General features: G+C 46.5%; 1 protein-coding gene across 1 annotated transcript in view; it reads right to left on the reverse strand.

Moving 5' to 3' along the window:
- LOC142188656 (vomeronasal type-2 receptor 26-like) overlaps positions 1 to 17135 on the reverse strand; it is a 51346-nt gene extending 34211 nt beyond the window's left edge. Inside the window, exons 1-2 of the mRNA XM_075261932.1 lie at positions 17097 to 17135; positions 16471 to 16620 (exon numbers count right to left, since the gene is read on the reverse strand). Coding sequence (XP_075118033.1) covers positions 16471 to 16620; positions 17097 to 17135 — 189 coding nt within the window. The remainder of the gene's footprint in view (positions 1 to 16470; positions 16621 to 17096) is intronic.
- Positions 17136 to 22055: the final 4920 nt, after the last annotated feature.

Below are 22055 nucleotides of genomic sequence, written 5' to 3' on the forward strand. Positions count from 1 at the left end.
GCATCATTTGCTGAGGTGTCATAGTGGACTTGGTGACCCCTCCTGAGTCGAATAGTGGGATCCCCTGAAACGAAGCATTTTCTCCCATAGACTATAATGGGGTTCGATATCCGTTCGAATAGTCGAATATTGAGGGGCTATTTGGAACAAATAACGAACATCGAATATTTTACTGTTCGCTCATCTGTAGAACTCACCATTTCATTAGAGCCAAATTGACATCTTATTTGTGTTATACATGGTCTGTTTGCGTATTGTGTTATAAAAAAACAAAAATGTTGTACATTGTGCTTTGTATATTTGATTGTGAATTGTGTTTGCTATTTTATCCTCTGTACTTTTCAATAAAAATTGTTTTCAAACAGAAATCTCTGCATGTCTCCTTGCTGATGAGCACCTCTTGGTGTGCCCGGTGAGTCTCCCGTCCACTCTCTACTAGCTCTGACCATGGCAGCTTACATAAGACAGCAATAACGGCTTCTTTTGGGCTAAGTGTGGAGGAGCTCTATTAATAAGCGTCCATCACTGCGCGCAGTCAGGCTCCGCCCCCGCTACCTGAAAACTATTCCAGTAAATGTGCCCTCCAAAAGCCAAATAAAGCTCTTTTATGCTCCAGGCCTGTTATGTGCCCGTACAGGTGTTCACCATCACATATGGGGGGTTTCTGTGTAATAAACTGGGGGGTGTCTTTTATTCTTTAACCCTTTGTTAAAATGAGAAATGTCAGGCAAGAACAATGTGGTGCAGAGACATAATCCAGTACAAACTGCAGCTATTGCTCTGGATCATGCAGTGATGATAACAAGGCTTCCCCTAATAATAATAATAATAATAATAATAATAATAATAATAATAAATGTTATTTCTATAGCGCCAACATATTCTGCAGCGCTGTACAATTTGTAGGGTATAAATACAGACAGAAAGATACATTACAAAGAAAGTCATTTCACACAATGGGACTGAGGGCCCTGCTCGCAAGAGCTTACAATCTATGAGTTAAAGGGGGTGACACAAGAGGTAGCAGGGGCGGCATTGGAGGTAGCAGGGGCGATATTGCTTATACAGAGGTCAGACACTTCTGTAATAGAGGTGACTGTCATTACACAAACATAAGACTTTATGAGCCGTCACTAGTCGTGTCCTGTAACATGTGGATGGAGCTTGGACCTATAAAGTTATCATGAGATGGCGTCATATCATGTGGGGAAATGTGGGAACGGGGACAGAGGAGGGTTAAGAGTTTACGTTAGACATTGTGATCGGCCTGTCTGATAAGATGCTTCTTTAGTTTGTGTTTGAAGTTGCAGAAATTGGGAGTTAATCTGATTGTCTGGGGAAGAGCATTCCAGAGAAGTGGTGCAGCTCGGGAGAAGTCTTGTATACGAGCGGGGGAGGTTCTGATAATAGAGGATATAAGTGTTAGGTCATTGAGTGAACGGAGGGCACGGGTTGGGTGGTAGACAGAGATGAGGGAGGAAATGAACGGAGGTGCGGCATTGTGGAGAGCCTTGTGGGGGAGGGGGAGAACTTTATATTTTATTCTATAATGAATTGGAGCCAATGTAATGACTGGCACAGACCTGAGGCATCGCTGTAGTGACCGGCACAGAGCAGAGGCCTCGCTTTAGTGACCGGCACAGACCCGAGGCATCGCTGTAGCGTCTAGACTGATAGATGAGACTGGCCGCTACAATATGACACAATGGCTCTTCTCCTCGCTGCCTGCAGCATCTGATATTGTGTATGTGACTGTAAAGCCGCCATCTACCTTACACTATTGGCTGAGAGTCTGTCAGGTGATGCCAGAAGCCGGCCAACGTCACAGCACAGATGTGATCTGCAATGAATGTCACTGCGGCCACTTTAGTTTGCAGAAAATGAAACACAAAGGATTTGTTTTCAATAAAAAAACTTTTGGAAAATTTGTGTTGAATCCGGCTCAATACGAATCAGTTCTCTCATCTCTAGTATTCACTATACATCTAGTAATATCTCTCCATTATCTAAGACACTTTGTGATTGTTGTAGATTTGTGGCTTTCTATAGGTCAGGTATACACTCACATATATCCCATCTCACTCATATTACACTAATAGACAATGTCTAGAGTGTCCAATACCTGAGGATATCCATATAGTCCAAGGATTTGTGCTGCAGGAATAGTGGTAGATGAGTGGTGGTCTCCAATGATACCGGCCAGCTGGCCATGCCCCCTACAGGAGTAATTAGGTATTACATTACCCCGGCCAGATAGAAGATGTAATACACGGTATACTGCCAGACGCTCATCCATACATGTGTCATAAATATCATATCCCAGTGTAATATTGGGTAAAATGACAGGATTCTGGTTAATATTATCAATGGCAAAGAGAAAAATCAGAGAATACACAAATCCCTCAAAATTCAACCTGTAAATAGACAAAAATATATGAAGATGAGGAACTGACCAGAGATCTGGACTCCATTTACTCACTTCATAACCTCAGTAATATGAGAGAGACCTGTTGAGTTTTTCCTCCCTTCTTCTCATACATTGAGGGTAACAGTATTTGCCCCCTTACTGATTTGCTAATAGCCTTCCCCTGACTAGAGGCGGCCGCTCATTATCCTCCTTCTGGCTCCTGTTTCCTTATTGTCACTGTGTGGGGGCCATATTGCCAATAATATTCATAACAGAGGTAAAGGGGCTCAAGTCTGAGGTAACTATGGGCCAGGAGGTTACTGTGAGGGCCACAGGAGAGAAACAGTACAAGGTATGGACTGGGTACAAGGCTTATACTGGAAAATAGTGTGCGGGTGCTGCTTAATGAATTGGAAAGTGAATGGGAGGAAAATAATATTTGTACTTATAGCTGTATAGTGGGCCCTCAAAATAAACTCTACCGGGGGCCCTAGAAAGCTTATTCTGTGACTGTATGACACTGGCAGGGCTCCCAGGACTATATATATATCTATAATACATAGTGTATGACACTGGCAGGGCTCCCAGGACTATATATATCTATAATACATAGTGTATGACACTGTCAGGGCTCCTAGGACTATATATCTATAATACATAGTGTATGACACTGTCAGGGCTCCTAGGACTATATATATATATATATATATATATATCTATAATACATAGTGTATGACACTCCTAGGACTATATATCTATAATACATAGTGTATGACACTGTCAGGGCTCCTAGGACTATATATATCTATAATACATAGTGTATGACACTGTCAGGACTCCTAGGACTATATATATATATATATATATATATATATCTATGATACATAGTGTATGACACTGTCAGAACTCCTAGGACTATATATCTATAATACATAGTGTATGACACTGTCAGGACTCCTAGGACTATATATCTATAATACATAGTGTATGACACTGCCAGGGCTCCTAGGACTATATATCTATAATACATAGTGTATGACACTGTCAGGACTTCTAGGACTATATATATCTATAATACATAGTGTATGACACTGTCAGGGCTCCTAGGACTATATATCTATAATACATAGTGTATGGCACTGTCAGGGCTCCTAGGGCTCTGCTATATGTAACGTCACTGCCTGTCCGGGTCTCTGCGCTAGCCTTCTAATTAAGGACTTACTCATAACACCGAAAACATGTGTAATTGAAGAGTGGAGGTTGATGATAATATGCAGATTTATACAGCGTCAATAACCCCCCAATAATGAGATCTCCATCCTGGGAACATTTCTGTAGATGCTCATGAACTTCTTTTATCCTGAGATCACAGACTAATTGTGTTACAGGAAACCAAAGAAGAAGGAACGTAGTAAGGAAACTGCACATCTCCTTATAAGAGTAGGATGATGATGATGATGATGATGATGATGATGATGATGATGATGAGATGACGTATCTCCTGTCATCAGTAAGACTTGATGGATAGAAGCAGTGACACAGACAGCACGGCCCCCAGGATCAGGACATGCTATATGGTGACTGCTCTCATCTCCCCTCCTTTTATACAGTATGATGGGATAGATGTTACATTCTCTGCTCTCACCGCACATCATTCTGGATCTGCTCTCCGAGGATTGTGCTCTGAACCGTCCTTACTATAGAGACTTGTAGAAGAAATAACCGGTCCCAGTCGTCCTTGTGTTATACAGAATATACCACAGACATATTCCACCGCCCTGTACAAAGATTGCCATCACTCACATTAACCCCTGACACTGCTGAGGCTACAATTGCAGGAATGTTATCTCTAGTGTTTGGTTTTTTTCTTCGAGTGTCTTAATGTAATTTTTATATATTGTAACACTTAGGTAAAATCTGTATTTAACACCATCAGAAATGTTTTTTTTTTTTCAACCAAAACCTGAGAATAAAACATAACAAAACCACTGTCAATGTCCGGTTTGTCCAGTTTCCTCTTTGTTCCTGATAGTTTATAATGAATCGTCTCTGTGACATTGTTATTTCTTGGAATAGAATAAGTCTTTATTATTATTTGTCAGGTCCAGGAATACGTGAGCTCAGTGCGAGGCCGGTAAGGTCATGGGTTTGTTCTGGAGACATGAGAAGTGATTCAATGTGTCAGGATACGGAGTCGCCGCGGTCTCCTTGCTGCGCGGCGCCTCCCTGGGAGACGTGTTAGGAGTTCTATTGGGTGTGCTTAGGTCATTAAGGGTTAATCTTTTCCTTGCCTTCAGTCTCCATGCCGTTAGCCATCAGGTGTGTTCTCTGCTGCTATTTAAACCCCACCCAGGCATGGATCCTTGCCAGCCATTCACTTTGTGTTTCCTGGTCCCCCTGCTCAGTCTGATTCCCTGTCTGTTTGTATTCGGTCTGTTCCTTGGTTTGTATGCCCGGCTTGTATTTTTGACTATCCCTTGTCTTTTGATTTGGTACCTTTATTATATCTCCTGGCTTGACCTCTTGCTCGTCTGACCTCGCCTTCTCTTCTGTTTCTTGCTGGGACTTCTGGTCCTCCCTGGTTCCATGCTGTTTAGTCTTTTATTTTGCAGTGCAGTTACACTGTGCTTTCTGTTTAGGTGTGACCCCGTGACTCCAGTCCCTAGCACTTTCAGGGCCTCCTCTCCCCTTATCCTAGCCGCCGGATAGAAGGTTAGGAGCCGTGGTAGGCGCACTTCAATTAGGAAGTGCATTGGTCTGTCTCATCTCAGATATTACAGCATAGCTATAGCTGCAGGGCCTACGACCCCTTTTGTCATTAGTTGCACAGTGTTGCTTTCCAGCTGTGTCACTTTGCACTGCCTGACCCTGACTCCAATCCTTACATAATGGCTGGCCCTTACCCTAGGCAGACCGCCCGGCGGTTTAGTGTGGATGCCGAACACTCTGTAACTGACCGCCTGGACGAACTGTCAAGGCAGGTGCAGGGCATGGCTGGGTTAATTCACCAAGTCTCGCAGCGTCTGGAGGCTTTGCCTGATCCAGCATCAGCCGCTGCAGGTTCTTCTATTCAAACGCCAGTTCTTCCTATATTGAATACCCATCAGGATCCTAAAATGCTCTTGCCTGACCGTTTTGACGGTAAACCAGACAGATTCCGAACATTTCAGGAATCTTGCCATTTATTTTTTCGTTTTAATTTCCTTTCTTCTGAAGCAGAGCAGGTGGCGCTGGTGGTGTCCCTTCTACGAGGATCACCACAAGACTGGGCCTTGGCTCTACCTGCTGGAGCTCCTGAATGGAATTCATTAAATAAGTTTTTTCAAACATTAGGTCAGATTTATGATGACCCTAATAGAGTTGCCTTGGCCGAGTCCCATCTGTTGTCTATTCAGCAGGGAGTTAGAACTGCCGAGGACTATTGTACGGAGTTTCGTCAGTGGAGCTCTCAGTCAGGGTGGACAGACAGACCTTTGTTAACCCTTTTTAGACAAGGCTTATCTGATTCTGTAAAAAGATTAACCCTTAATGACCTAAGCATGTTATGTCAGTCCAGGTAGCTGCAACGGGGCTAAGGGATAGCAGTAGGGAATCTCGCCCTGCACTACTCCCACTAGCTATCCCGGTCCCTGCCTCACGGGTGTGGGTCGGCTGTACTCAGGCTAAGCCTGACCCCGACAGCTCCTCTCTCACTGATTCCGTAGGCCTAGAGGGAAGTGGGAGAAGGAATGCCCTATAAGACCTCTAGGGACTGGAGACTAAAGGGGGTCACCCCTAACGAACAAGTGAAGCTGCTACTGACAGGGACTGACAAGGGTGTGCGCTGACTAACAACACAAGCAGCACACAGGAAAAATGTGGGAAAGGATTCCCCCAAACCAATATGGGAAGGAACCATACACTAGGAAACAAACACAGGGAAACTAAGTAGAAATCAAAGGATAAGGCAATTCACTCACACAGTCAATAACACACAGAGGGAGGATTGGTGAACACAGAAGGGAAAACACACAAACCAACTCGTTCACCCAAACCTCCCAAAAATCAACCACGGAACTTCCTCTATCCCAGAACACCACCTACTCCTCCTGCTAAGGCCTAGCTCTGTAAAAGCGACACTCAGCACAGAACCATGGGAGGCATGGGTATAAATACAGAGTAGAGACCACTCCTCCCAGGTGCAAATGGGAGGACAGACTAATCAACCAGGAGATAAAGCTGCCTACCAGCAGTGCGCGCATGCAAGTCAGAAGGTGTGCACCAATACTCACGACAGGACAACCCCGCAGCGCCAGGATGCCACCTCAGACACTGCGCAGCCAAAAACTCCCCAGGTAAGAAAAATAGAAATTAAAGAACCTAAATACTCCAACAGGATCCTCCCCTCAAGGAGAAGACTCCGGATTCTCTAGGAGCATCCTTCTTCGGGAACTCCTTGTGGAATTTCTCCACGAGTCTGGGAGCTGACACATCCGACTCCAGGACCCAAGAATTATCCTCAGGACCGTATCCCTTCCATGCCACCAGATACCATAGCTTCCCCCGAACATATTTGCTATCCAGAACTCGGGATATCTCATACTCCCCGGACTCAGAAACTGGTGGAACCTTAACTGGAGACGTTCCCTTCTTGGCCTTCTTTAACAAGGAGACATGGAAGACCCGGTTTATCTTCCACCTTTTAGGTAGTTGCAGCTGCGCCGCCACTTCATTTACCATCTTGATGATCTTAAAAGGACCCACAAATCTGGGACCCAGCTTCTTGCTAGGAACCTTCAACCTGATATTCTTGGTGGACAACCAAACCATCTCACCAGGGAAGAACTGCAACTCTCCTCTCTTCCGATCCGCCTGGACCTTAGCCTGGTGCGACGCCCGCACCAGATTCTCTCGGATACGGGACCATACCCCTTGCAGCTTTTTAGAAAATAGCTCCTCCTCCGGAACTGGGGAAGAAATGGAAGAAAATACTCCGAAAACAGGATGCCTACCACCGGAGCAAAAAAAAGGTGTGGTACCTGTGGCATTGGAATCATGGTTGTTTAGGGAAAATTCTGCCAGGGGGAGAAAGGCAGCCCAATTATTCTGGTTCTCGCGAACAAAACACCTCAAAAACTGTTCCACATCCTGATTCTTCCTCTCTGTTTGTCCGTTAGACTCTGGGTGAAACCCGGAGGAAAACGACAGTGTAACTCCCAACCTGCTGCAAAAAGCCCGCCAGAATTTAGCCACAAATTGCGGTCCCCTGTCCGAAATGATCTCCTCAGGAAGACCATGCAACCTTACAATCTCTTTAATAAACGCCTCAGATAGTGTCTTGGCACATGGCAGCCTGGAAAACGGGATCAAATGGCACATTTTCGTGAAGCGGTCAACGACTACCCAAATGACCGTGAAACCCTTAGACACCGGAAGGCCCGTGATGAAATCCATAGACAGATGAGTCCAAGGTGCCTTAGGAGGTTCCAATGGATGTAGAAGACCGTGGGGACGGGTATGCGACGCCTTGGCTCTTGCACAGACCGAACAATTTTGAAAAAACTGCAAGACCTCCTTACTCCACCCTGGCCACCAAAAATTCCTAGACACCAATCTCATGGTCTCTGAAACCCCCGGGTGACCAGCAAGAACCGACTCATGACACTCCCTCAGGAGACTTTGTCGGAGAGTAGTTGGGACAAAAAGCTTGTTTCTAGGTATCTTGGAAGGTGCAGCGTGTTGCGCTTCGATCAAGGCCTTCTCCAATTTTGCGCCCAATACTGCTACCACCACTCCATCCCCAAGAATAGTGGCAGGCGCCTCTCGTTCCTCCTCAGTCGACATATACCGGGATAAAGCATCAGCCTTAACATTCTTTGAACCCGGCACATAAGTCTCGTTAAAATGGAACCGCGCAAAAAATAGAGCCCATCTGGCCTGCTGTGCATTTAATCTCTTCGCCGACCCAAGATAAATCAAATTCTTGTGGTCAGTAAATACCTGGACTGGCCTTCTGGCCCCCTCCAGGAAATGACGCCAATGTTCGAACGCTAGTTTTATTGCTAGTAGTTCCCTATCTCCGATGTCATAATTCCGTTCAGAGGCAGAGAATTTCTTAGAAAAGAAGGCACAGGGATGCGTACCCTCCTCGAACTCCTGAGAAAGTACTGCTCCCACCCCCACCGAGGAGGCATCCACCTCCACTCGGAAGGCCAACCTCTCATCTGGCTGTCTCAAAATGGGAGCGGACGAGAATCGCTTCTTCAGTTCTTCAAACGCAGCTAGCGCCTCTGGCGACCACTTAGCACAGTCAGCCCCCTTCTTAGTCAAGTCCGAGATAGGTTTCACAACCTCAGAAAATCCCTTGATAAACTGGCGATAATAGTTGGAGAACCCCAAGAACCGTTGGACCGCCTTTAGGTTCTCGGGTCGCGGCCACTCCAAGACTGCCCTGACCTTCTCAGGATCCATCTCGAACCCCTTGTCCGATAGGATATAGCCAAGGAAACATAATTTATTGACCGCGAACACACATTTCTCCAGCTTAGCACTTAATTGGTTAACCCTCAGGAGATCTAAAACCTCTCTCACTCTCTCCCAATGAGTCTCCAAATCCGGGGTGTAAATGAGTATATCGTCCAGATAGACCACAACCCCCCTCCCTATGACGGCACTTAGTACATCATTAATAAAATTCTGAAAAAACGCAGGCGCATTGGTTAGACCGAAAGGCATCACAAGATTCTCAAAGTGTCCTAGGGGTGTGTTAAACGCTGTTTTCCACTCATCCCCCTTCTTGATTCTCAGCAAGTTATACGCCCCACGTAAATCTATTTTACTAAACCAGCGGGCTCCCGTAATCTGGCTGAATAGATCCGAGATCAACGGAATGGGATAGGGATTCCGCACCGTGATTTTGTTAATCTCCCTAAAATCCAAACAAGGGCGCAACCCTCCATCTTTCTTCTTTACAAAGAAAAACCCCACTGCTACTGGGGACTTAGATGGGCGAATATGCCCCACCTCTAGACTCCCCTCAATATACTCTTTGAGCGCCTCCCTCTCCGGAATAGTGAGATTGTACAACCTTGTCTTGGGTAACACTGCATTAGGTATAAATTTAATTGAGCAATCATAGGTGCGATGTGGTGGTAATGTCTTGGCTGCCCTTTCCTCAAAGACCTCCCTGAACTCACATATTTCTTGAGGCAAATTGCCTATAGACAAAGACATAACGGATATGGGCAGACATCGACCATTACACCCCTGCCCCCAAGAAACTACTGACTCGGTCTCCCAGTTGATAATAGGGTTATGCTGCTTCAGCCAGGGCCACTCCAAAACTACTTGTGCTGGTAATTTAGACAACAAGAACAAGTCAATCTCTTCCCTGTGGCCACCCACAATAAACTCCAGACCCTCCACCTGTTTGGAGATGACAGCTTGCTGTAGAGGGGTCTTATCAATAGCCCACACCGGTATCTGAGACTCCAAGACCAAAGGACACACCCTTAATTGCTCACAAAACTCTGAGTCAATAAGGTTGACTGCCGAACCACAATCAACCAAAATCCGGCACTTCTGCCCATTTACCCATCCATCAAGGGTCAACCCGGCAGTCTGAGTACAGGAAATATGCACACCTCCCTCCTTAGTAGGTTTTCTCCCTTTACCCTCAATAGACCTGGGGTTATTACTCTCCTTGGCGAATCATTCTCTGGAGGGGCATACCCTTGCTACATGTCCCATCCCTCCACACACAAAACAGCGTACTGTGCGGGACCCTTCACTCTTGGGTCTAGCACTTCGCACAGTGGCCCCAATCTGCATGGGTTGGTCCCCCGGGTCCTCTCTAAAAACAGAGAATTGAGGAGGGCTAAGCCCCCCAGGACTCTTGTCTCCACGCTCCCGGAGGCGCCGTCTAACTCTAATTGCCAGCTGCATGGCCTCATCTAGATCTCCCGGAACAGGGTGAGAAACTAGATGGTCTTTAACCTGGTCCGAGAGCCCTGTCTCAAACTGACTAAGTAGAGCGGGGTCATTCCAATGTACTTCTGCTGCCCACCTACGAAACTCTGTGCAATATTTCTCTATAGCGTGATCCCCTTGCACCACACGTCGTAGGTTATACTCAGCCGTGCGTACCCTGTCTGGGTCGTCATACAGTAACCCCATTGTGGAGAAAAACGCCTCTACAGTTAGTAAGCAAGCTGAGTCGGCTAGTAACGAATGTGCCCAGATGAGGGGATCATCTGTCAATAAAGTAATAATAATCCCAACTCTCTGTACCTCAGAACCGGAGGAAAACGGCCGTAGCCGGAAATACAAAAGACAGTCCTTTTGAAATCGGAAAAAATCTGACCTCTTACCTCGGAAGGGTTCAGGTAAGCTGACTTTTGGCTCCAGAGGCCGACCCACAGGGGCGCTACTCACCTGCCTCTGTATGCCCTCCACCTGAGAGGCTGTGTGTTGAGCCAACTGCTGTACTTGAGATACGCCAGAAGCTTGGATGACATCCATTCGTAGCTTGATCCCCTCCATCTCAGTGGAGATCTGCTGCACCGCCTGGTACAACTGTTTCAGGTCCGTCATAATGCAAACGAACCTTTTTTTTTTTTTTTTTTTTACCGGCTGAGTGTACTGTTATGTCAGTCCAGGTAGCTGCAACGGGGCTAAGGGATAGCAGTAGGGAATCTCGCCCTGCACTACTCCCACTAGCTATCCCGGTCCCTGCCTCACGGGTGTGGGTCGGCTGTACTCAGGCTAAGCCTGACCCCGACAGCTCCTCTCTCACTGATTCCGTAGGCCTAGAGGGAAGTGGGAGAAGGAATGCCCTATAAGACCTCTAGGGACTGGAGACTAAAGGGGGTCACCCCTAACGAACAAGTGAAGCTGCTACTGACAGGGACTGACAAGGGTGTGCGCTGACTAACAACACAAGCAGCACACAGGAAAAATGTGGGAAAGGATTCGCCCAAACCAATATGGGAAGGAACCATACACTAGGAAACAAACACAGGGAAACTGAGTAGAAATCAAAGGATAAGGCAATTCACTCACACAGTCAATTATACACAGAGGGAGGATTGGTGAACACAGAAGGGAAAACACACAAACCAACTTGTTCACCCAAACCTCCCAAAAACCAACCACGGAACTTCCTCTATCCCAGATAACCACCTACTCCTCCTGCTAAGGCCTAGCTCTGTAAAAGCGACACTCAGCACAGAACCATGGGAGGCATGGGTTTAAATACAGAGTAGAGACCACTCCTCCCAGGTGCAAATGGGAGGACAGACTAATCAACCAGGAAATAAAGCTGCCTACCATCAGTGCGCACGTGCAAGTCAGAAGGTGTGCACCAATACTCACGACAGGACAACCCCGCAGCGCCAGGATGCCACCCCAGACACTGCGCAGCCAAAAACTCCCCAGGTAAGAAAAATAGAAATTAAAGAACCTAAATACTCCTAACAAAGCACACCCAATAGAACTCCTAACACGTCTCCCAAGGAGACACCGCGCAGCAAGGAGACTGCGGCGACTCCGTGTCCTGACACAATGACTTTGTGTTTGAATATTAGATTTCTAGTCAATCAGTTCCTCGTTACTTTAATGTCTTTCCGCCATTGGTGGATTATAGATGGGTCTGTGTCTTTCCAGGTTCACAGGATGATAATTTTTGTGGCTTGTATAGACCAGGTAGTTCAAGAAGATTTGGTGGATGTAACATCCAGCTCCAAAATCAATTCAGGAATATGTAGTATTTCAATTTTGAAAGATGTAGACTTATGAACTGTCTGGCTGGAAAGTCTAATATCCACCTGTTTGAGATTGGTGGAAGAAATTCAGAAGTGGTCCTTGGTGATGTGCAACTTGTCTAACTGGAGAACACAGATTTACATTTGACAGTAAGTTTGGGACCTCTAAAGTAATATAGTCTGGTAACACTGGCTGGAAGCTGGAAATTACCCTAAGCTGCATCTTCTCACCAGACACCAATGGTGGTGCTCAAGCTACTTACGTAATGTGTCTACAAGTCCATAGATATTTATACCTCAAAAACAAAAGGGAATATAGACACCGAGCAGACCGTAGTGTAGTATTTTTACAAGCGTTTAGAGCGTTTAAACAGATGAAAGACGCTCACCTTGTAGGGTTGTGAGCCCAAGTCACAACTCTGAAATCGCACTACAAGGAGGCCGAAGGGTTATTCTTCGGGTTGAGGCAGCATGTTCCTAACACCACATGGGTGGATAAGCGTATACACAAAGGACCAATCCGGATAAAACCGGCAAAAAAGGAACTGCGCTCTTCTTATTGGCAAATACAGATTTATTGGCATCAAACTCACACACAACGCGTTTTTATAATTATAATAATAATAATTATAATTATAATTAATAACTGAATTATGGGTCATACCTATTCATTGTTTTTGAGGCCTCCATAACCCCCTTGTTTGGGCATTGGGGAGTATTATATCAGGCAAACGTTAATAGAATAAGTAAAAGGGACTGGTTAGTATATAAAAGAATTTTTTGAAGGTCAGTGTATTTGGGACATGGACTTAAAACTTAAAACTTAAAAGATAGAGATTGTCATCTCCTAACACTACTGTGTGTATATCATGATTTTTTGAACGTTCAAATGTGTTCTATGGCGCATATAGATGCTGGGTATACTTCTTTTGTTTGTTTGTTGATGTCACACTATATTTTATGTATTTTGATTGTAGAAACTATTACACCTGAAGAAGGGCGTGGTTATACGCCCGAAACGCATTGTGTGTGAGTTTGATGCCAATAAATCTGTATTTGCCAATAAGAAGAGCGCAGTTCCTTTTTTGCCGGTTTTATCCGGATTGGTCCTTTGTGTATAGATATTTATACGGGCTCCCAAGTTGACACTGTAGGACAAGTGGCAATGCAGCCGCTACTTTTACTGCATGGAAAGCTTCTCCTTATCGACTAGGTGACAACTTCAAAATCAGGCCTATAGACACCTCAAGATGCTCTGGGATAACAGTTGGCACATTGATCTACAATCGATAGAGGATAATGGTAGATAATAAGTACAACCTGCAAAACTCTAGTGTGAAGGATCATGCCTCCGCCCACGCCACTTCGGCGCAGCCTCTGACCTACCTGGCCTTCCCAGGCAAAACCGCGATCACCTTCTAACCTTTAATATGAGACGAGCCTTCTAAAGTTTTATATTGAGCAATATGAGCCTGAAGCTGGGGGTAGTACCTCAACTGTGGAAAACATCTTGCGTGGTACCAGTCCCAAAGAAACTCAACCCGATGGGCTACAATGACTACTGACCTGTAGCACTGACATCCCACCTGATGAAGGTCCTAGAGAGACTGGTCCTGACACACCTACGCCCCCTAGTGAGCTTCGCTCTGGACCCCCTCCAGTTTGCCTACCGGCCAGGCATTGGGGTAGATGATGCCATCATCCACCTTCTTCATAGAGCTCTCTCTCACCTGGAGAAACCCGGGAACACTGTGAGAATAATGTTCTTTGATTTCTCCAGTGCGTTCAACACCATTCAGCCAGGGCTACTGAGGGAGAAGCTGAACCTTGGTGGTGTGGACCATCACCTGTCCAACTGGATCCTAGACTACCTGACAAACCGCCCTCAGTATGTGAGAGCCCAGGACTGTGTGTCTGACACTGTGATCTGTAGTACGGGGGCACCTCAAGGTACAGTTCTTGCCCCATTCCTCTTCACACTGTACACTGCTGACTTCAGGCACAACTCATCCAGCTGTTACTTACAGAAGTACTCCGATGACTCTGCTATAGTCGGTCTTATCACTGATGGCGATGATAGGGAATACAGAGACTTAAACCGGGATTTTGTTGAATGGTGCCAGCAGAACCAGCTCAGGATTAATGCTGGGAAGACCAAGGAGATGGTGGTGGACTTTAGTAAACGGAGAGGTGCTCCGACCCCGGTGGAGATCCAAGGAACATGTATTGAGATAGTCAGGACCTATAAGTACCTGGGTGTGCTCCTCAATAATAAACTAGACTGGGCTGATCACCTGGAGGCGCTGCACAGAAAGGGCCACAGCAGACTCTACCTGCTCAGGAGGCTGAGGGCCTTCGGAGTCCGGGGGACACTTCTTAGGGCCTTCTTCAACTCTGTGGTTGCCTCAGCCATCTTTTTCGGTGTGGCCTGCTGGGGAAGCAGTATATCAACCAGGGACAGAAATAGACTTGACAGGCTGATCAGGAGGGCCAGCTCTGTAATGGGGAGCCCCTTGGACCCAGTACAGGTGGTGGGTGACAGAAGGATACTGTCTGTGGTGACCTCCATGCGGGAGAACAAATCCCACCCCATGTATGGGACCCTGATGGGACTTGGCAGCACTGTAAGCGACCGTCTGCTTCACCCCAAGTGTGAGAAGGAGCGCTATCGCAGGTCCTTCCTTCCAACTGCGACCAGGCTGTATAATCTACATCAGACCAAACGAAGAGCACTCCGCACAGAGAACTAATGATTATGAGGATGACCATGAGGTCTTCCTCTTTCTCTTCTGTTTTTCCTTAGCTGCCATGGACTCCTAGTATATCTTCTCTTCTCAGCTTATCTGTGTCTATGTCTGTAACATATTACTCTGTATTATCCTGTATCTGTATTACTATGCTGCTGTAACACGCTGAAATTTCCCCAAGGTGGGACTATTAAAGGATTATCTTATCTTATCTTATCTTATTTATTAACCCAAGGGGGTCGATACTAGTTGGCCAGCATACATAGAGATATACACTGGCGGATACAAGCTTATACGGTTACAGAAAGGTATAATACAGTGCAGTAAGATAAAAAGAATAAAAGATTAGAAACAGAAACAGTCCTTAGGCACATGACACTTCTGCAGCCAGCGCACGATATCCATAAGGCAAGAGATTACGGCCCAATAGTGTCCATGGTAGTGGGACATACAGCTCCACCCCATAACATATAGCAATAAAGTGCGTTTTTAATCCATACTGGTATAACAGTCCATCAGTCCATGATCAGTTCATTATAGCTCCTCATAATCCATAAATCCAAGAGGGTTCCATCATAATCCATAAGTCCATGATCAGAGTCTGTAAGCACATCTTCTTCCAGAGCCATATAGCTTCTTTGACCCCGCCCTGCCCCCCATCACAGGGGGGGGGGGGAAGGGGCCACACACACAGAGCCGACTCGCTCACATGTGTACAGGCCAGACCAGGGAGAGCGAGGCTCCGCCCCAGGTCAACCATATATTGACCCCCGGGCTCCACCCTGGAGTGATGTCATCAGGGCTTCAGACCTACCCTCCATATTAACCATCAAATAACTATAAATGGTCATAATCCCTCATCACATGATCATACTGTCAAACCAGGGGCATGATGGGGTTCACAGCGAGGTCCCTAACACATAGACACCAAGCCTGATACCCCAAACCCCTTTGGGTAATGAGATCAGTGTCTTGGCTCTTCCTAGGCCCATACGGTTTTTGGGTTAAAAACGTGCGTCTTGGTACTGCGCACCTGAGGAACTAATTGTCATAATGGTAACATCTTCCCCTGTCGCAATATCACCATAAAACCATAACTCTTGGAAGTTACCTATGATTCAAGCTTGGAACTGCAAAGTCTAAGAGGATTCCTTTCAACCCTTGGGTTGCAGGAAAGCCCCCTGTGGAGCTAACGAGCTTGCACAGGTAGGTTAATGCATTGGCCAGGAGATGACAATAGGCTTTGATCCTAGCAACTTGCAACAGGTAATTAGACTTCGCCATTTGACCTCAGCCTCCACTCTCTGCTGAAATAACAAGATCAATTAGCAGGAGGGTGCAATTACTATGGCAAATGGCAATTCCCCCACGTCCAAACTGCGGCACAATAAATGGGGTATTCCTACCCCTGTGCGTGGTTTAGGATAGGTGGATTTTTAATTAATTAACTTCACACTGACCACCCCTCCCTATAAGAAGGTAAGAGGAACCTCCTCCCCTTGTGTTTTTTTCTGTCCTGTGTGCAGGATAGGTGGAAGGAGGTTTCTCTTACCGCCTTGCCTACTTTTTTACTTACCTTGGTGTGGGGAACAGTCTTCATTGTTCCTCGCTCCTGCTCCAAGCCGGGCCGGCATTTCCTCTGGCCGGTGCTTCTGCTGGTGTGTGTTCGGCCAGGAGGAGGCGTCCCTCCCTGGCTTCCTGGCCGAACACTTAACCCTCTCTCTCCCTGTTGGGGGGAGAGTGGAATTACTACCAATATTTTAAAGATATAAAGGGTTAGGCCGCATTAGGGGTTGCTCTTGCTCCCCTAGTGGGAGAGAAGAAAAAACGAAAAAAAAGGGGAGTGGAAGGGAGGAAGAGTGGGAGGAGTTTGTGATCCCTCCTCTTCCTCCTTAGGTATTTAAACCTTGCCAAGACAAGGTGACAGTGCTTGCTCTGTTTGTTGGACCAAGCTCCGCTGCTGCTAGCATTCCTTGTTGTGTTGCCTTGTTGCCTTGTTCTAAGGACTAGTGCTTATTCACTACGGTACTATTAACCCTAGCTAGGCTATGGTGTTTTTTTCCTTGAAATACTTAGTTTATTTCTTCTCTTTTACAGATGTCTTCCTCTCCCAAAGAGGACGAGCCTCCCAGGCGTAAGGGGTCATCTAAATGCAGGCATCTTGCTTGCAGGGATTGCGACATCCCACTCCCTGATGGGTACGAGTGCCCCTCCGCCTGAAGAACCCGCTCTCCGCGACATGGTCGCGTGGTTGAAAGAATTTGTCACTGAGTCCATGCTGGAGATGAAGGAGGCCTTTGTCAGCTCTGCCAAGAGAACTCGCAGAGAACCACAGCCCTTATCATATCCTTCGGAGGAAAGTTCTAATACCGTGGATGCCTCTTCTGATGAAGATTCTGACACTCCCAGAACTGCTTTTCCTGTGGAGAAGATGCCAAAACTCCTCAGGTCCATCCACCCAGGCGGGTGTGATGTTGACGAGGGGGAAGCCTCAGACTCCACCTATAGAAGGTCCAGGACCTTCCAAGTGGAGCCCGCCCTGGCCAAAGCTATGAAAGCTGAATGGACCAGCAACATCATCTCATGGCAGAGGCTCCCAGCGCCAATCGTCATCCAGGCCACAATATAGAAGGTCAGGCTTTCAGTCCAGAGGATCTGGCCGCCGTTTTTCCAAGGAGGGGCCAAAGAAGCCATCCTTTTGACAATTATGATATCCCTCCAAGGGAGAGATACCCACCTGTCGGAGGGCGCCTACAAAAGTTTCTTCCAGCCTGGCGTCAAAACATCCAGGACCCTTGGGTCCTACAACTAATTCAACACGGTTATCACATAGATTTTGTGTCGCCTCCCCCGCCAGGTATATATATATTTCCGGATGGAAACAATAAAGTCTGTGATCACCTTTCTCCAGCCCGGCGACGTTTTCGCCACTTTGGACCTCAAAGATGCCTACCTTCACATCCCAATTTTTCCTCCTCACAAGAAATATCTGAGGATAGCCGTTTTAATACACAGCCGGCTGTGTCACTTCTAGTTTGCGGCTCTACCGTTTGGTATCTCCACGGCACCCTATATCTTCACGAAGGTCATAGCTCCGCTCGCCGCCTGTCTCAGGGTCCAAGGGCTGTTTATAAGATAAGATAAGATATTCCTTTAATAGTCCCACAATGGGGAAATTTCAGTGATACAGTTTCATAGATGGTACAGTAGTATATAACAAGAGAGAAAACACATACAAGCTCATGGCAGATAGAGAAATCCTAGGAATAATAGCAACTAAAAAAAGAAAGAAACACAGACACACTGCAGGATCATTTAGTTCTCTGTGCGGATTGATGTTAATAATACAGCCGAATGTGGTTGGTTATACTGGTTATAGTCCCGTACTTGAGCGATTGGCTGCTAAAGGCGCACTCAGAGGAGTTCCTGGCTGAAGCAGCCACTTATCAGGTAAAGGTGGCCGCAAAGGCTTATGTCCGTCTCTGCGGAGGCAGTCCCATGGGCAATGTGGCATATGCGCCCTCTTCAGAGCGAGGTCCTCAAGAAGTGGAACCGCAGCCCTCTGCGTCTGGATTCATACATCCATCTATCCCTCAATACCAGTCAGTCACTCAGGTGCTGGGCCCATCTGAAAGGCGGAAGGTCCACGATCCAGCCGGTCTGGATCCTGTTGACAACGGATGCATCTCTTACCGGTTGGGGAACCCATCTAGGTGAGATGTATGCAAGAGGGGTTTAGAATCGGTCAGAAAGGACCAGGTCTTTCAATTGGCGCAAAATCAGAGCCATCTACCTAGCACTTCTACATTTTGCTCCCTCCCTTCGGGGCAGGGCAGTGAAGATACGTTCAGACAATTCAACCGCAGTCCTCTACCTGAACAAGCAGGGAGGTACCCGGTCATTCGCCTTTCTGAGAGACAGAGCTCATTTTCTCCTGGGCAGAGAAGAATGTTACCCATCTCATGGCAGTTCACATCAAGGGAGCCTTGAATGTGATAGCGGACCAGATGAGCCAGGGTCTGACGGTGTCAGGCGAGTGGTCCCTGAACAAAGAGGTATTTCGCCAAATAACCGAGATGTGGGGAACTCCGGAAGTGGACCTGATGGCCACCACATACAATGCCAAGGTAGAGAAATTTTGCTCCCTCTATCTGGAGGACAATCCCTTGGCAGTGGATGCCCTGTCGATTCCATGGAGGTTCAGGCTGGCGTACATCTTCTCTCCGCTTTCCATGATACCAAGGGTATTGATGAACGTCAGACAGGAGCAGGCATCTGTGATTGCAATAACTCCATTTTGGCCAAAGAGGGCATGGTTTACCCAGCTCATTCAGATGAGTCGAGGGATATATTGGAGGCTCCCCCCACGGCACAACCTGGTCACTCAGGGTGCCAGAGTATGCCAAGACCTCAACAGGTTCAACTTGACAGCCTGGAAGTTGACCGGTCCATACCTGGACTAGAGTTGCTACCTACAGCCATCAGGAATACCATACCTCACTCTAGAGCTCCAGCCACTAACCAGGCCTACCGCAGGATCTTGAATATCTTCAAGTTCTGGTGTACAAAGAAATGGGTATCTCAGGATAGCCCTTCCATACAGACCATTTTGGAATTCCTGCAGGATGGCTTGGATAAAGGCCTTACACCAGGTACACTGAAAGTACACATAGCTGCCTTATCAGGTTGTCTAAATAGGCGTCTGACCCCAGACACCTTCATATCCCGGTTTCTGAAAAGACCCCAGAGTATAATGATTGTTTATGGGTGTCCACAGTTGGGCATAATGTGCAGGGGACACTATTGGGGATAATATTGTGTGTGCAGGGGACACTATGGCGGATAATTCTGTGTGCAGGGGGCACTATGGGGGATAATTCTGTGTGCAGGGGCCACTATGGGGGATAATACTGTGTGCAGGGGCCACTATGGGGGATAATTATGTGTGCAGGGGCCACTATGGGACATAATACTGTGTGCAGGGGCCACTATGGGACATAATACTGTGTGCAGGGGCCACTATGGGACATAATACTGTATGCAGGAGTCACTATGGGACATAATACTGTGTGCAGGGGCCACTATGGGACATAATACTGTGTGCAGGGGCCACTATGGGACATAATACTGTTTGCAGGGGTCACTATGGGGGATAATACTGTGTGTAGAGGACACTATGGGGATAATACTGTGTGCAGGGGACACTATGGGACATAATACTGTGTGCAGGGGCCACTATGGGACATAATGCAGCAGAGCTAAGTGTGCAGCAGGGTTCAGCGCACACTCAGCTCTGCTTCATGTCCGGTGTAGCAGTGCTGAGTTCACGGCCAGCACTGCTACATCTCGGCATAGAAAAGCATTGACCAGCGTTGATTGGCCAAATGCCATACAGAGTACAGCATTCGGCCAATCAACGCTGGTTCTGCCGGAGGAGGCGGAGTCTAAGATCGGTCCACAGCAGTCTCCATTCTGGTCCGATCTTAGACTCTGCCTCCTCACAGACGAGCCTCCGGCAGAACTAGCGTTGATTGGCCAAATGCTGTAGTCCTATTGGACTCCTATTGCATTCCTATGGGAAAAAGTCAGCTCTCGCATACCGCAAGCTGACAGGGATCCTGACATAATACAGTGACTTGGGCATGTTAGATGCCCCCAGACATGCTTCCCCTGCTGTCCCAGTTGCATTCCAGGGTGTTGGCATCATTTCCTAGGGTGTCATAGTGGACTTGGTGACACTCCTGAGTCGAATAGTGGTTTCCCCCTAAACCAGTATTTATTCCCCATAGACTATAATGGGGTTCGATGTTCGATCGAACAGTCGAGTATTGAGCGGCTACTCGAATCGAACTTTGAACATTTCACTGTTCGCTCATCTCTAGTGCTGGCTCATTGCCAAATTTTTAGTCCCAGGAAGAGATTGTAGATATGAGAGATAGCAGTAACTGAACCTGTGTGGGATTAGTCTCGCTCACTTTGGCTATTGCTGCCAATGCCAATTCTATTCTTATTTTATGAGCTGGTGACGCCATTTCATGTAAGTATGGAGAGTCCTAGTTTCTACGGGTGTTCCTGCACGGCCATTACTAATTTTCTGCTTGCAGAACTTTCACCTTGTCATGAATATAAAAGAGATGACCATGTGTAGCTGCTGTCACCAACACCATTTGAGTGATGTCTGCACCACCTGAGATTGCTATAGATGTATCTCAAACAGTTTTTGGATGTTGCGACCTTGGATAACATTGTTACTATTGTAGCTGCAATCAGCCTGTTCCTCTGATGTCACCCTGTCATCCTAGCTCAGTTACCAGGTCTTAGCTGCAATAGAATCATCATTGGATTCCTATTGTTCCACTTTTTATTGACTCATCATGGCATCAAAATTCCTAATAGCAGGACAGATACCAGTAGCCCATTCCCCTCCACTACTCCCTTCACCACCACCAACAGTAGCACCATTGTTTCTTCCCACTACTTTAACCTTTTCCTTTCCCTGCTTTTTCAAGTTATTTTTAGGATTGAGCGATCGGGATCGGATGGAAAATGATCGAAATTGGATTTTAAAAACTATCCTGAAATCTTAAGATTGGCTCAACCCTCGTCATTTTATAAGATATATCATGAAGGCCAGTAGTGATACAGACCCACTTCTCGTCAAACTAGAAAGTGACAGGTGCCCCGCCCCTTTTATGATGTAACCACACCCATTTTATGATGAGACCACGCCCCTTTTGTGATTTCTCCCTCCTCCCGTCCTGATTCATGTTCTATCAGGAGTATATTACTAGCAATTCTTTAGCTGATGTAATATAGGGTAACCAGATTTATTTTTGCGCTGGCATGAATGATATTTCTTTGATAGAAAGGAATATCAATTATTTCATCACAAAGTGTCTATAGGATAGTTAAGATAAAATAATATACTTTTTTAAATTTCTTTTTGATCAATCCAGGGTCCTCAGCGAGGGCGCTGGGGCATGTCCGTACGGGCAAAACATGTCCCGACATGCATAGCATATGCAAACTACGAAAAAACCATGCTCCGACATGTATAGCACAGGTGATGCTGCAAACCTCTGTTTTCCAGAGCGAACCGCACACACAGACAATTATTTAAAAGTTTTTATTCAGAACGCCAAAATACAATAGATATTATTA

This window comes from Leptodactylus fuscus, chromosome 1, assembly GCF_031893055.1.
Source record: "Leptodactylus fuscus isolate aLepFus1 chromosome 1, aLepFus1.hap2, whole genome shotgun sequence".
Taxonomy (NCBI): Eukaryota; Metazoa; Chordata; class Amphibia; order Anura; family Leptodactylidae; genus Leptodactylus; species Leptodactylus fuscus.